The sequence below is a fragment of the Lepidothrix coronata genome, unplaced genomic scaffold (genome assembly GCF_001604755.1).
Source record: "Lepidothrix coronata isolate B3197 unplaced genomic scaffold, Lepidothrix_coronata-1.0 Scaffold217, whole genome shotgun sequence".
NCBI classification, from domain to species: Eukaryota; Metazoa; Chordata; class Aves; order Passeriformes; family Pipridae; genus Lepidothrix; species Lepidothrix coronata.
In genome coordinates, this window is record NW_016690397.1 from 270,190 (window position 1) to 284,607 (window position 14,418).

The following is a 14,418-nucleotide window of genomic DNA, read 5'->3' on the forward strand; positions in this document are numbered from 1 at the left end:
TGAACATTGTTCTGTGTGTTTTGTTCACCTGAACCTCTTACAGTGAGCGTTTAACTTCTTTACAACATGAAATGATTTTGGTGGTTTTCTTTAGCAGAAGGAACTCCACATATAAAAGCATATGATGAAGAGAGTGTGGCCTCTCTCAGTACCACACAGGATGAGACACAAGACAGTTTCCAAATGAACAATGGGACACCAAATTCCAGTTATCTCCTACAAGGTGGATACATGTTGGCCGCATCCTACTGGCCAAAGGCAAGTTTATAATGCAACTTTGAAAACCAGAGTAGTAGTGAAAGTTGGGCTGTGACATTAGTATTCAGTTAAATAAGTTAAAACTGTGAAGCAGGATAAATAGATGTAGGATTTGAATTTTAGGAACGTTCAGTTGCTGTTATGTTTGCTTCTGGAACATGCATTTAAATCTAAATACTACTTTTCATAATTTTTGAATATTCGTTTTGAGAAGAGGAGCATAACTTTCATGTCACAGGTGCTTGGCACATTGTGAAAAATTACATTCAAAGTGTAAAAAATTGCCTTTTATCAAATATAGAGAAGGGTCTTGAACTTGGCAAAAGCGTTTCCTTACAGAACTTGTAATTTTAGCATTCACATGTTTTATTTGACTGTGAATTGTGAAATTATCAGAAAACCCAGTACTTTCTGGAGTCTTTGTATACTTAGCTGTGTTTACTGGAACTTGAGATCTGTGTATTGTGGAGATGTGTGAAGTCTTTGGTGTCTACAGAATGGGAATGAGGAATAATGTGGTTTCAAAAGCTAAAAGGAGACATGAATAAAAGTCTGTAGGTTTAGTTTTATAAATGCTGTTTTCTGTACATTGTGGTGCTGTTCATGGGTTCAGATCCTGCTACCAATGAGTCAAAGCCAGACCTACAAATACTGCTTCATTGGTTACCATAACTTCCCTTTAAGAATCAGTAAGATAATGTACTTCAAGCATTTGCAGGCCCCAGACCTTGTACAGATAAGAGAGATTGCATATTTATTTACAGGTAGGTAGTGAAATTAAGTACAGAGGTGGCTTTCAGAAACTTCAGGGAATCAGTGCAAATCCAGGAACTTCAAACTCTTAATAAGTCCGAGTCCAGTGATAAAAGTGATGTCATTTCTCTTCTTTTTAGAATTAAAAGATAATACATAAATATAACGTGCGCCCTGTTGGTAGGCATTGCTCTTACAAAACTTATTTTCTCTGGTCTTTAGGATCGAGTTATGATTAATCGGCTCGACAGCATTTGTCAAACAGTGCTGAAAGGTAAATGGCCCTCAGCCAGAAGGAGCTATGACAGCAACACGGTGGCATCTTTCTACACAACCAAACTACTGGATAGTTCCGGTGCAGCTGCAGATTACAGTGAGCCCAGTGCTCCCACACCCCCTCTTGCAGGTGTTAAAGAAGAATATGATCAGTCACCGCAGATGTCAAAGGTGAAGAAGCATGTACGAGAAAAGGAGTTTACAGTGAAAATCAATGACGTATGTTTATTTTTATTGCCCTAGGACCTGGTTGCGATTGCGGTGTGCGGCATGCTTTACCTGCAAGTGGCTGCCTGCTCTCACTCTCACTTCCTTCACACACTTGTTTGTGGGTATTTGGGTCTGCTGCTTCTGGGCATTGAGTGTTTGGGTTTTGGGTTTGGTTTTTGGGGGAGGGATTTTTTGTGGTGTTTTGTTTTTTTGGTTTTTGCCTTTTTTTTTTTGTTTGTTTGCATAAGCCACTGGAAGAAATCATTATTTTTCCGTCTGAATTGAATTTTTGCCATTCTGGTGCTTCCTCAGACAGCCTCATGCTGTTTCTAAGAAATCTGGTTAGTATAAAAAGGTATTTCTGTTCAGCTTTTTTTTAAACATTTCAGCATATCCTCTCCAGCAGGCATTTTATTATTTCATGGCCTTTTAGAGGATTATAGGAAAATTTCCTTGTTTAAATGCAGGCTAGAAGCTTCAAACCCTTTTCTTATCTGCAATTTGAGACATGTTCATAGCACATAAAAATGTGTGAATGTTTCCTCTTGTAATCGGGTTTGGCATTTTTTTAGGACTGGATTCGGGAGGTAGACAGCTGATCAGTGTCTGGATTTTTCAGCTGAGATGAAATTTCTGTTCAAATCTGTGTTTTACATGGAGAAGCAAGACTTATTTTAAGGTCTAATACAGTGTTTTCATTCTTCCTCAACTCTACTGGAGTAACAGTTTCTGTGTGAGAATCCTGATTATGAAGTAGTCATTTCTGCTTTGGAAGAGGCTCTTCTAACCCTGGCATTTATTTAACAGGAAGGTGGTTTGAAATTGACTTTTCAGAAGCAGGGACTGTCCCAGAAAAGGCCATTTGAAAGCGATGAAGGTGCTTTGGGTCAGCAGCAATATCTGGCTCGGCTGCGTGAACTCCAGAACGCTTCAGAAACCAGCCTTGTCAACTTCCCAAAATCACTTCCCAAATCAGGTACAGAAAATATCAGGGGGCTTAAGGGTTAGTATTAAATCTCATCTTCTGTGTTCTTCTGTTATCTCCACGTATAGGCAGTGGAGAGAGATGTTTGCAATGTTACTGTTCTAAACTGCAGTCTGGAGAAATTCTGTCTGGTGTGGAGACTCCAGTTTGGAGCAGAGGAGTATTCTCTCACAGTGTCAGTTATCTGAAATACTCATTTATTAGAATGATGCCATTATACATTACAAACACCCCCCCAAAGAAGATTTTAATAATTAAGTGCATCAGTGTACCCTGACAGTAATCTGTTTAGCTCAGAACTTAATATTGCTACTTTGTAAGTAAAGATAAAGAGTTCCAGATTTATGTCTGTGCCAGTTTGCACTCTTCAGAATCTTTCCTGTGTCTCATGTAAAGAAACAGTAAAGGACAATAGTCTGGAATCAATTTTTGACTTACAGCCGAAAACTTAGAGCTTATTTTCATAAAGAAAATAACAGTAGGTATACACTGACAGATAAAAATGAGCCTAAAGTCAGCAGTTAACATTTGGATTAAAATACTTGAAATGATTAGAATTGTGTGCTTGATTTAGACCAGCTTCTGATTAAGTGATTAATTTTTTGAGATTGCATACAGATGTGGATGAAAACATTTCCTTTAAAAAAATTACTACCCTTCACTTGCGTTTTTTACTTTCTTGGGTTTTTTGCAACATACCATTAAGATCTTGCTAAACATTTATTTAGGGATGTCTGTCTGTGTGTGTGTGATGTCAGCAGTTTTCAACAGCTCTCGCCTCTGTACAGATTCATTTGGAGGGGGTAGGGGAGGCAGTAATGAAATTTTCACAGTAGAATGGCTTTTCACAGCCTGATATTCATAGTGTTTTGAACAGTCATAAAACAAAAGGCAATTTGTCTTAGCTATTAGATGTAGAAATCGTATGCACTTGCACTGTTTCAAGTAATTTTATTTCCTTTTTCTGTTCAGACATGTTTGGTTTTATAAACAAGTATCTGACGCTGTTTGTATGGCATCATTTATTAGGTACTTCCAGTCATTTAACAGCCAGTGCCAATGGAGTCATAGTAGACAGTCAGCCTGTAGTCAAAAAGAGACGAGGAAGAAGGAAGAATGTGGAGGGAGTTGATGTCCTCTTTATGAATAGAAATAAACAGCCTAATCATGTAAGTAAACTTGATTTTGTGTCCGAAAAAATGAGATGCAAATTACTGTTAGTGCCTTAAATGAGCATAACCAGCTGTTGACATTCAACAAAAACTTTATTACGCAAAACTTTTAGGTTTGGGTTTTTTTTCTGAAATTGTTCACTGATTGTTTATGACAACACAGATAAGAATTGATGGAGTTTTATTAAATTTACATATATATATACACACACACAATATTGATAACTATTTGTAAAATGTAAATTTAATTTAGTTTTGATGGACTTTAATTAACAATGTGTTATTAAAAATTTGGGTTTTTGATCTACCAAAACTTCTGACATCCTTTCCTGTATTATCTGTTACGGGACCTGGTTGCACAGTGACCTGAAGGGTATCTGTGGCATGAGCAGTCTGCCCAGGTCCTTGAGTCTGTACATAATGATCTGCAGGGCTGTGCCCTTCATTGAATCATACACGAAATAATTGTGGTGGCTTGTTTTCTGTGAAGAATTTAGTCAAATGTTTTTAATTTCTCCAGGTTAATCCAGGTATTAACTCCTGTCAGGTTGCTGCAGGAATAAACCCAGCACTCACTTACACGCAGCCCCAAGGAATGCTTGATGCAGAGAGTCCAGTTCCTGTTATTAACCTGAAAGATGGAACAAGGCTTGCAGGTGATGATGCCCCCAAAAGAAAAGATTTAGAAAGGTGGCTTAAAGAACATCCTGGATATGTTGAAGATTCAGGAGCTTGTATTCCTGTGAGTATTCCTTCCAGCTCTGCTTTAGCTAAATAGTAGAATTTCTCAAGTTGTATTTGGATTTGTATTCTGTGTTACAAGGCTTTATTTCTTTGTTCTTCTGTTTTGTTTAGGAAAAGAAAAATGTCTGTTTCTCCAATTCTTTTTGCAAGCCTTTCTTTTTCCTCACAAATGTAATTGCTAAGAAAAGCAATACTAAACCAAGACATTCAATCTTTGTCTAATTTCACCTGAGATTTAAAAAACTGTCTAGGATAAGAAAACTCATATTACCATGATACTGATGATGGGAGCTGAAAGTTTATAACAGCATATTTAGTGATGTGCAAGAGGATTAAAGACTTTACTGTGGAATGTATCTCATACCTACATTACATTGCTCTGGTAGTGATGTTTGTGTGGGTATCATCATCTCATTTTGTTACCTCTGAATTTGAGATTTGCTAATGTTGAGCAGGATGTAGGAAAATCATGTGTATGACATCTGGAATGACAACTTTGCTTCTCCATAAAGATGTTATAATACAGAACAGCAGCAATGTTCCAGACAGCTAAAGCACTGTTAAAAACTGAAAAATGAATAAAACAAAGCAATGAGGCATCAGAGAGAAGATGCTGTTCACTGAGCTGCTTATTAAATGATTGTGATTAGTAAACTACTATTGTTATTAAAATATTTTTGAAATCAAAGATGACTTGGAATAAATGCCTGACTCAAGAACGTACAGATATCTTACCATTTTTAAAACAGTTATATCAGAAAGGTAATTGGCTTTTAAATTCCTTTGGAACAGAGGATGCAGCTGCACGATGGGAGGCCCAAACAAAAAAGACACCGTTGTCGAAACCCTAATAAACTGGATGTTAATAGTTTGACTGGGGAAGAACGTGTTCAGCTCATAAATAGAAGAAATGCAAGAAAGGTATTCGTGGCACTGTTCCCATTTTGATATTCCCCAAATGAAAAGTTACCCAAATGATGAACTCTTATGTATTACACTTGCTAAAACTGTACAAGTGTACAAATGAAAGGTGTTTGTTTTGAAGTTTTGGCATAGAGCAAGAAAGTCAATTGTAATCTTCCAGTAAATGTTTTTTGAGTGTGGAACTATATAAGGCATAGATAGAAACTTAGCCCAAGGTTTCTGTTCAAATAGATTGAGCACTCAGTATGGTGCAACATTTGTGCCATTGAGTCAGACAGAGGCAGGGCCACTAAAATGTGTGCTGTTCTGTTCAAAGTGGCAGCATTGTCAGAAGTTCAAATTTTGTGTAATCTTCTCATTACTATTTTTGACACAATTAAAATTATATTGGTAGCACATCCTGTGTGGAAACTTGTCCACTGAATTTGCAGAAATCTTGTGTACTGGATCGATTCTGCTTTTGCTTTTTTCAGTTATCTCTGGCATTTGACCTTTATGGTTCACCTGTGTGTGTATTGGCTGTCAGTCACATTTCTAGGTGAAACAGTGTAACAGGAGAACAAAAGGAGAATTCTTGTGTAAAAACCCAACAGTGGAAGATGTGAGAGCAGGTGTTGAATTGAAGTTTTTGGAGAGGTGATCAAAGTTTGGGAACAGCATAATGCATTTGAATGGGCAATGGGGAAGGCTAAAAGGCAATGTTCAGGAAAGGCAGGCAGAACATTACTAGTGTCTACTGAACAGATTTGGACAGATGTTTTATTTAAAAGGCAAAAATGAAACAGTGTAAGGTATGAACATTGCCTCTTTTCTTAGTAAATATGAAGTATTTCCTGATTTTTATCTTCTGCTTCTCAGGTGGGGGGTGCATTTGCTCCCCCTCTGAAGGATTTGTGCAGGTTCTTGAAAGAAAATCCAGAGTATGGAGTGGCTCCTGAATGGGGAGAAGTCGTGAAACAGTCTGTGAGTATTTACAGAATAAGATAACCATGTCGTGAAATGTATCTGAAAAGCAAACAAGGCAAGCAGGAAAAAAGGCATGTCCAAAGGTGTGCTTTTTGTTTCTGGTGTTACATTAAATATGGAACGTGAGTCAATGTCAGCTTTTTTCCTGCTGGCCGAGTCCAGTAAATGGTTTGCTGTGAGTAGGAGGTAGGGGAGGAACAGTGGCTGGCAACCCCAAATTAAAGATTTTGTTGAAGGTGCTAAAATGCTGTGACTTTTTCATATCTTTAATACAGCCTTAATGTTTTTTAGGAAAGATATTAGCTGAGGTATTATTTAGGAATAAGAATACTTCCTTAAGGTTACAGTTATGAAGAAAAATTACATTATTTTCTATGTTAATTTTAAATATTTATTTTACTTTGTAATTAATTTACTTTTAGTGTGCACCTTTGAGAAATTACTACCCTCAATCTTGCCTTAAAGATAAGGACATATTTTGAACTTGTTCTGAACAAAGTTGTGTTGTACAGTAAAAAATGGTTTCTGTGTAACCTGGTTACTCTTCCGTTTCATTTGTCTAACAGAAGTGATGATTTTGTCAATATTCTTTAGAAGTTTACTTCCTCACTTAGTCTAACTTGTCAGTTTATTTATGCTACACCTTCAGCCTCTGGCAAAGACATGACCAAGTTAAAGTTTTTTCTTATTCACTGTCAACAGAACTTGCAGCCTTTCTGTGAAGCTCTAAATGCCAGTCTCTCCAGTACCCTGCTGCAACACTCTGGTAGAAAAACAGATAACTAGGAACAGGATTAGACTGCAGTGAATAGAGGTGTAACTAATAGCAGAATTACTTTGGCAATTTAGTAGTTATCCACAGAACAGAACTTGAGTGCTGAATTCCTCTAGTTGCAGTAGGCTAATATATATTAGAGATATTTGCTTTTGGGGACAAAGGTGATTGTAGTATGGAGCTGAGTAATACTTGATCTTAATGATTGCCTTTTTAAATTTTCAGGACAATGCATTTTTTAGGGAATATTAGTGTCCATTGCAATGTTAGATACAAGGACCTATAGACGTGTAGTTATACTGTACAAATCCTAAACAGAAGTGCTTGAAAATTAATTTAAATTCAACTTGAGTCTTTGCTCTTTATTCTTAAGTTTATGGATGCAATGAAATATGAGGACACTAAACAGACACTAGCAGTAATAAAAAGGGCTCAGAGATTGCTGATGTGCGTGCAACCACACATATTTAACTTTAAATTGAGTAGCTGATTAAACTGTCAAATGATTGCAATGTGATAATATTTCAAAGCAGTGCTAGTTTGGATCTTAGATTGAGTTTACTCCTATAATGAGCTATATTTGGCTTGATCTCCCAGCAAACCACTAAGGATGAGGGCGTAAGGATAAGCAGAGTGTGAGAAGATCCCTGTGTGGACCTCACTGTGGAAATGGTCCTTCAGACATCTGAGATGTGGTAGCACAAAGTCATCACGCATTCCAGTGAGTTGTCTGGAGAGAAGCTGCTGTGCTGATGTGCCAGAATCGTCTTTGACAGTCACTGTACACTTGAGTGTTTCATTTGCTTTTACTTTACCATCTTTAAGCTCTCAAAATACTAAAAATACCCACTGTCTCCTGCAGGGGTTTCTCCCGGAGGGCATGTTTGACCGCATCCTCACGGGGCCAGTGGTGCGGGAGGAGGTGAGTCGGAGAGGGAGGCGCCCCAAGAGCGAGATTGCCAAGGCAACCGCAGCTGCCGCCGCGGCCTCGGCCACCAGCGTGTCCGTGAACCCGCTGCTGGCCAACGGATTGATCCCGGGCGTGGATCTGCCCGGGCTCCAGGCCTTACAGCAGAACCTGCAGAACCTGCAGTCGCTGCAAGTGACAGCGGGATTGATGGGAATGCCAGCTGGCCTAGCTGCTGGAGGAGAAGCCAAGAACATGGCTGCCATGTTCCCCATGCTCCTGTCAGGGATGGCTGGATTACCAAACCTGCTGGGCATGGGAGGACTTCTGACAAAGTCTACAGAATCCATTTCGGAGGAGAAAAAGGGAAACGATTCAAAGGAGGTGGATATAAAGAAAGAAAGGACAGAGGATCAAAATACGGATACTGGTGGTGAAAACTCTGTTTCAAGTTCTCCTTCAACATCCTCTGCTGCTGCAGCTGCCAATCCTCTCTCTCTTAACCCTTTACTTTTGTCCAACATACTTTACCCAGGGATGCTTCTCACTCCAGGCCTTAATCTTCATATCCCAGCTTTGTCTCAGTCTAATATTTTTGATGTACAGAACAGTGAAAGCAATGACACAGGCTCAGCCAAGCCCACAGAAGAAAAGGAGGAAAATTCTAGGGTTAGAGATCAGGAAGACAAAGGGGGAACAGAGCCAAGCTCTCACAACGAAAACAGCACAGATGAGGGTTCAGAGAAAGCAGATGCTTCATCTGGATCTGATAGTACATCGTCTTCATCTGAGGATTCGGATTCTAGTGATGAAGACTGACCCCAGACTCTGCACTTAAATTATAAACTGATTTTGAATTTATTCTTTAATTATTTCATTGTAAATAACCCAGTGTTGAGTGCATCAATGATTTACTGACCGAACATTTCAGTATTTGTTTAGAAGTGCAAACTGCTTTCAGAGACGTTTTGCATGTAATATTTCTTGAAGTTCATAAGTTTCTGAACTTGTATGTACTATCAAATACACAATGGTGTAAAATTACAACAAAAGGCATTATAATTTTGTTGGGGGGTTAATTTTATGAAAATAATGCTCAAGTAAGAGCTGTATATTTAATATATTTGCAGTGAACACAGAATACTTTATGCATATTATTGATTTAATTTGAATATAGTTTTACAGCCTCCTTGACACTTATAATTTACAGATCAAAACTCAGCAATAATTTGGGCAGCTAATGAATGTCATGAAAGCTGTAGAATCTACATCACCATCCATTGCTTTAATTACATGAAAATGCTCTAGTGTTGTGATGCACTGCTGTTTCCAATTCAGGTACAAGTGTGTTTAAAAGAAGATAAATTTTTCCCAATCAGCCAATTAAACTGGCTACCTGTTACCTCAGCTGAGTTAGTTTAGGAAGTTTACATTGGTTTCTATTACTTGTTTTCAGGTTTTGTTTTGTTTTCTAAAGACATCCTGTATAGCATGTTAAAATCTGAGTTATTTGAGATACGACTGTTGAGGTTTTCTTTCCCCCTTACTAAAACTGTTCTCTTGGACAGCAGTAAGGGGCAATTAAAACAAAAACTGTCTTATCTCATGCTACTTGGCACCATGTAGATCTATTTAGTTTACACCTTGCAAAGTTTTGGGCTCCCTCTGCAGAATTAAAAGTCCCAAAATGAGGAGTAGTTTCCCCAAGACTCAGAAGAGGCAAACTGTCGTAAAGTGCCACTGAAAAGACCTTTCAACACTGCATAATTCATGTAAAAATTGTTTGTTTGCTTTGTTTGTGTAGATTTCTATTTGTGTTTTATGTCATAAAACCTCCTGGAGTTCCCAGTTAATAATGGTAAATAAAGTACAGATAGTTTTGAACTCCTTTTGAGTTTAAACTTCTCTGCAGATTTAAATCTGACTAAATATTAAATATTATCCAAAATCATTATTTGGATCTCACTTCCTATATTATGCTGAGTTACCCACTAAAGAAAAAGCACTTTGAATAGTAAGGAAGACAAATTATTCCTAGAAACCACAGTAACAGGGCGTAAGGCATCTGATTAAGTCCAAATCCTTAGAACCCTTTACTATATAAAATCTGTCTAAGATTTGATGTGTGATATGATTCCTCCTTCTTCTTAAGCTGCTATTACTCTGACACGGTCGAGGCCCAGATTCACATTTACAGAACTTCTGAACTGACTGAGACTTCAGTTGACCTTGGTTACATCATTTGTGGTCCAAGAATAGGCAAGTGTTAAGAGAAAATAGATACAGGTACTAGTGAAAGTCATGGAAAAAGCTTTACAAAGGGATAAATTTAAAAAGTAAAAAACAAAAACTGTATATTTTGATATAGTTCTGTTGCTTGCTTGTACAGTAAAACAACTGTGTTGTTTTTTATCAAGAACTTTACCAATGAAATATAAGTTTCTATGTGCAAAATAACTAGCCCCATGATTAGAAGCAGTATTAGATGTAATTACACAAATACCATTTGGATTGTGCTGGTTACGTATTTTCCCAGATAGTATTCTGATTTTTGGCCCTTCATGCAGTGTCTTAGCAATAGTGAAAATCAAAAACTGCCAAGAGAAGGGGGTAGCAATTCTTCAGCATTAAAAAAAAAAAAAGTATTTCATATTTAATATTTTGCCCTTTGTAATATAGCACTTTTATTTAACTAGGATGCATCTATGAAATAGCCAAAGTTTTACAAGCAGTTATTAACTTCATTTGCTGATGGAGTACGTCAACAATGCCATCACTTCCCACCCTTCTCCCACAAAACAAGTCCTAAATCTTGTGGCTAAAACCTAATTTATATCAGATTTATGAAATAAAGTATTTTCCTATTATGGTCAAGTGAGTTTGGTTACCATTCTAGTGATTCTTTCTATGTAATAAGGCAATTACAGTTTCAAGTAATGAAGGCTGGTGTAGACTTGAACATAATATATTTGGTTTATTTTTCATCAGTTTGAACCAGAAGGGGAAAAAATGTCCCACTATCAGCTAAACTATATGCAAATACGGTTGTATAAAGTTAAGGGTTATAAGGAAACCTCAGTAGAATTACACTAATACTGAAGTTAAAATTAAAAGGATATCCAAGGTGATGATAAAGTGTGTGTTGGTAGTTACTAAAAAAAAAACCTTAGCTGTTATTGCCTTGTATTTCTATCCCTTGTTTCAGGCTTCATGATCCAAGTCTTAGTCCAGGTTTTTTTTGGACATTTGCAATATTTGCCAGTTGTGTTCTGTGTAGTCTGAATTTGCTTTCTGTAGTTGAACGAGCGTCTTAAAAAGTCATTTGTAATTTATTGAATTACTTTCTATGATGTTCTATAGAGCAAATGGAAGTTTAATTATTTTTTATTAAACATATTCTTTGACTACCCGTGATGTCGGCCTCAATATGTGAAAGTAATGCTGTGTAAGGATTAAACATGCATCTTCCAGCAGCAAGTTAAGTTTCAGTGCTAAGCTTTAAAACTGAAATTCTTCTTAAGGTCTTTAAAAAAATCACAAACAAGCCAAGGATGTAACATGCACCACCCCCTGCTCAGGACCATGTTCTACTCTTGTATAATTTTACAGGGAATCAATTTCCTCTCATTCTCTTGTCTTGCAAACAAAACAAGCTGTTGTTCCCAGCATTTCATGGTTCAGAAGGAATATATGGTCCAGGTTCTGATCCAAAAGTTGCCTGAATTTTGAATAATGATGCATCTAATGTTGCAGGGTAAGCACCTGAGCAGTGAAGTACCTTCTGAACCTTTCTTTCTAAAACTTTACATTACTTCCCACGTGTTTATTAAATCTTTTCATTATGTACAGTGCTTATAATTGCTGTTTTTCATATATTTCACACAGGGCCACAGACTGTTCTGAACCTGAGTTGTCTCCTGATTGTCCGGTGCCACCTTGTTTCAACCTGCCATTGCTTTTGAATGATTCAGTGATATCCTCCTTATTTATTTCAGTCTGAATTTGTCTTCATATCGTGATCATCCTTTCTGAGCTTCTGCTTCCCCAGCTCTGCACACAGGTGATAAAAACGCACATGCACGTGAGCCCTGTTCTCAAGTTCTCCTGTTTCTTTTTTTCCCTGGAAGTCCTGCAGAATCCCTAGTAGTACTTTTTAAATTTATTTTTAGAGTCTATAAATTGAAATACAAGTAGGATCTATTTTTCAATGAAACTATTTCCAAGGAACAGATGATCCAGGAACTATATTGGTGGTTAATTTCTTTCGCTCCTTTGAATTTTTTTGAAATGGTATCTGGATATGGTGATTAGATGAGACTGTTTAACGAGGTGTGCCACCCAAATTCCTGTCCTATTTGTTATATTTTGTCTCTGAGAAAATTATTTCCTCCATGTTATTTAGTAATATTTTTTTCATTGATTGCTTTGTATGACAGTGCTGATAGGCCATCAGAATGAAGGTTTAGTTCTTACTGCCTGTATTTAAGCTGTAGTGAGATGAGGTGTGTCTGGTGTACAGGGTTAATATAAAGGGATCTGCAGCGTAGTGTTACATGAAATTATTTGTGGTGTGCAAGTTACTATCATTTAGTTGTATAAACGGTTTCTGATCTAGTTCTAGTACACCTGTAATTATCTTCTATGTGAGCAGGCTGTCTCAGTGCCATGTGGGATTTACACTGCTTTAGTTGGCCAACATTTAAAATTTTACATCTGTACGTTGTTGGGATATCGGGCTCATGTTGGTGTCTGCAGAGGAGACTAATTCTACCAGTGTAGCTGTGGGAGTTTACAAAACAACTGCTGCCTTATCTAAATGTCCCTAACGTTACACAAACAGGCAGTATAATTTCTTTGTTATATTTAGAGGAAAGGGAAATAAAGATAAAAGCTTTCCAGGGTTTTTTTATGTTTTTTTTTTCTTTAATGCTGCCTCCTTTCAGGCTCTCTCACACAAGGAGGGAAGAAAAATGCCATGCACAAGATCCCGCATGAAGTTACACTGCAAAATGAGGATTTGTTTTCCCTGCCTCCTGTCTGCTTCAGTTGTGAATGAGACCAACACTGCACAATTCTTCTTAGTGTTCCAGGTAAAGCCTCGTGAATATAAGGGAGGCTGGTTTGGGAAATTCTTGGGATCCTAATGTCAGCCATGGTATCATCTCTCTTTCACTCGTGTTTGCTGGTAGCATGTTCTCAAAGTCTTTTGTGTTCTGAAAGGATCTTTTGTGTTCTGATTTGGGAACTACCTTGTCAGCTCCTCTGCTTCACACTGTTTCTGATCTGTGTGCAGCTTCTCAAATCAGGTGGCAATATTACATTCATAAGCAAAATTTCTGAAACTCCACAACAGTAAAAAAATGTACATTATTGTAGGATAGAGAAGCAGCTATCAGGGATCCAGGCTGAGAGGGTGTTTGTGGCTGTAACTTGCAATATTGGTAGATAAAATATGGAGTCCAGTGGTGGAAATTATTCAAGTAATTAACAAGCCAAATGAGGACAAGATCAAAACAGACAAAGCCAATAAATCTCTTTTAATAAAGCACAGCCTGTTTTATTGATCACAAACCTTTGTTTTTCCCACCTCTGCTTGGTGGGAACTTTACCAGTGGCAGCTCCTGCTGTATCTTCATAAGGTGTTGCTGTTTATACTTTAAAAACTGAAATTAATTGATTCACTCCCAGTTACTGGGGTAGCCATTTAAAAGCTTTGACTCAAACAAAAGTGCTTCAATAAAAAGCGAATCTTTGTTATGTTGTGGCCTTGTTTTGACATGGCTTTTTCTCCGTGATGCTCTGAAGCTGTGTCTGAAGAACCGAAGACTGGTTGTGTGAATGCAGAACAGAACCTGGATTCATCGTCTTGGGTTTTATCTAATGGTCTCTTACCACAGTTCTCCGATCACGGGGTTTGTTTCTCTCAGGGAGATCTCAAACCCTTGTGCAGCGTCGGTGACCCGGGTGTGCAGTACAGCCTGCACTGAGCAGTGTGTGCGGTGAAACCCTCACTGACGCAGTGTGGCAGTGACACCTCGCCCCGCCCGTGTGCGGTGACACTCCTCACTAACACGGTGTGCGGTGACAGCCCGCACTAACGCGGTGTGTGGGTGACCCCCCTCCCTGACTCGCTGTGTGCGGTGATAGCCCGCACTAACGCGGTGTGTGGGTGACCCCCCTCCCTGACTCGCTGTGTGCGGTGACAGCCCGCACTAACGCGGTGTGTGGGTGACCCCCCTCCCTGACTCGCTGTGTGCTCTCCCCTCAGCCCGCTCTGTCTCCCGGCCCCCCCCGCCCCGCGCGCGGTGCATGGTAGGAGCGCGCGCCGTGCGCCTGCGCGCAGGCGGGGCGGGGCGGTGGCTCGCCCCTCCCCTCCCCCGCCTCCGGCCAATTAGCGGGCGCGGCGCGCGGCGGGGGCGGGACCCGAGCGGCGGTGTTTGGATGCGAA

General features: G+C 38.8%; 1 protein-coding gene across 5 annotated transcripts in view; it reads left to right on the forward strand.

The window, feature by feature from the left end:
* CHD9 (chromodomain helicase DNA binding protein 9) overlaps positions 1-11,377 on the forward strand; it is an 85,495-nt gene extending 74,118 nt beyond the window's left edge. For 4 of the 5 annotated variants that reach the window (XM_017833575.1, XM_017833574.1, XM_017833577.1 and 1 more), the window contains 8 exons: positions 95-258; positions 1,234-1,506; positions 2,305-2,473; positions 3,512-3,651; positions 4,175-4,396; positions 5,191-5,319; positions 6,181-6,285; positions 7,926-11,377. In XM_017833575.1, coding sequence (XP_017689064.1) covers positions 95-258; positions 1,234-1,506; positions 2,305-2,473; positions 3,512-3,651; positions 4,175-4,396; positions 5,191-5,319; positions 6,181-6,285; positions 7,926-8,789 — 2,066 coding nt within the window. In that variant the 3' untranslated portion in view covers positions 8,790-11,377. The remainder of the gene's footprint in view (positions 1-94; positions 259-1,233; positions 1,507-2,304; positions 2,474-3,511; positions 3,652-4,174; positions 4,397-5,190; positions 5,320-6,180; positions 6,286-7,925) is intronic. The other variant, XM_017833576.1, reaches the window with a different exon arrangement.
* Positions 11,378-14,418: the final 3,041 nt, after the last annotated feature.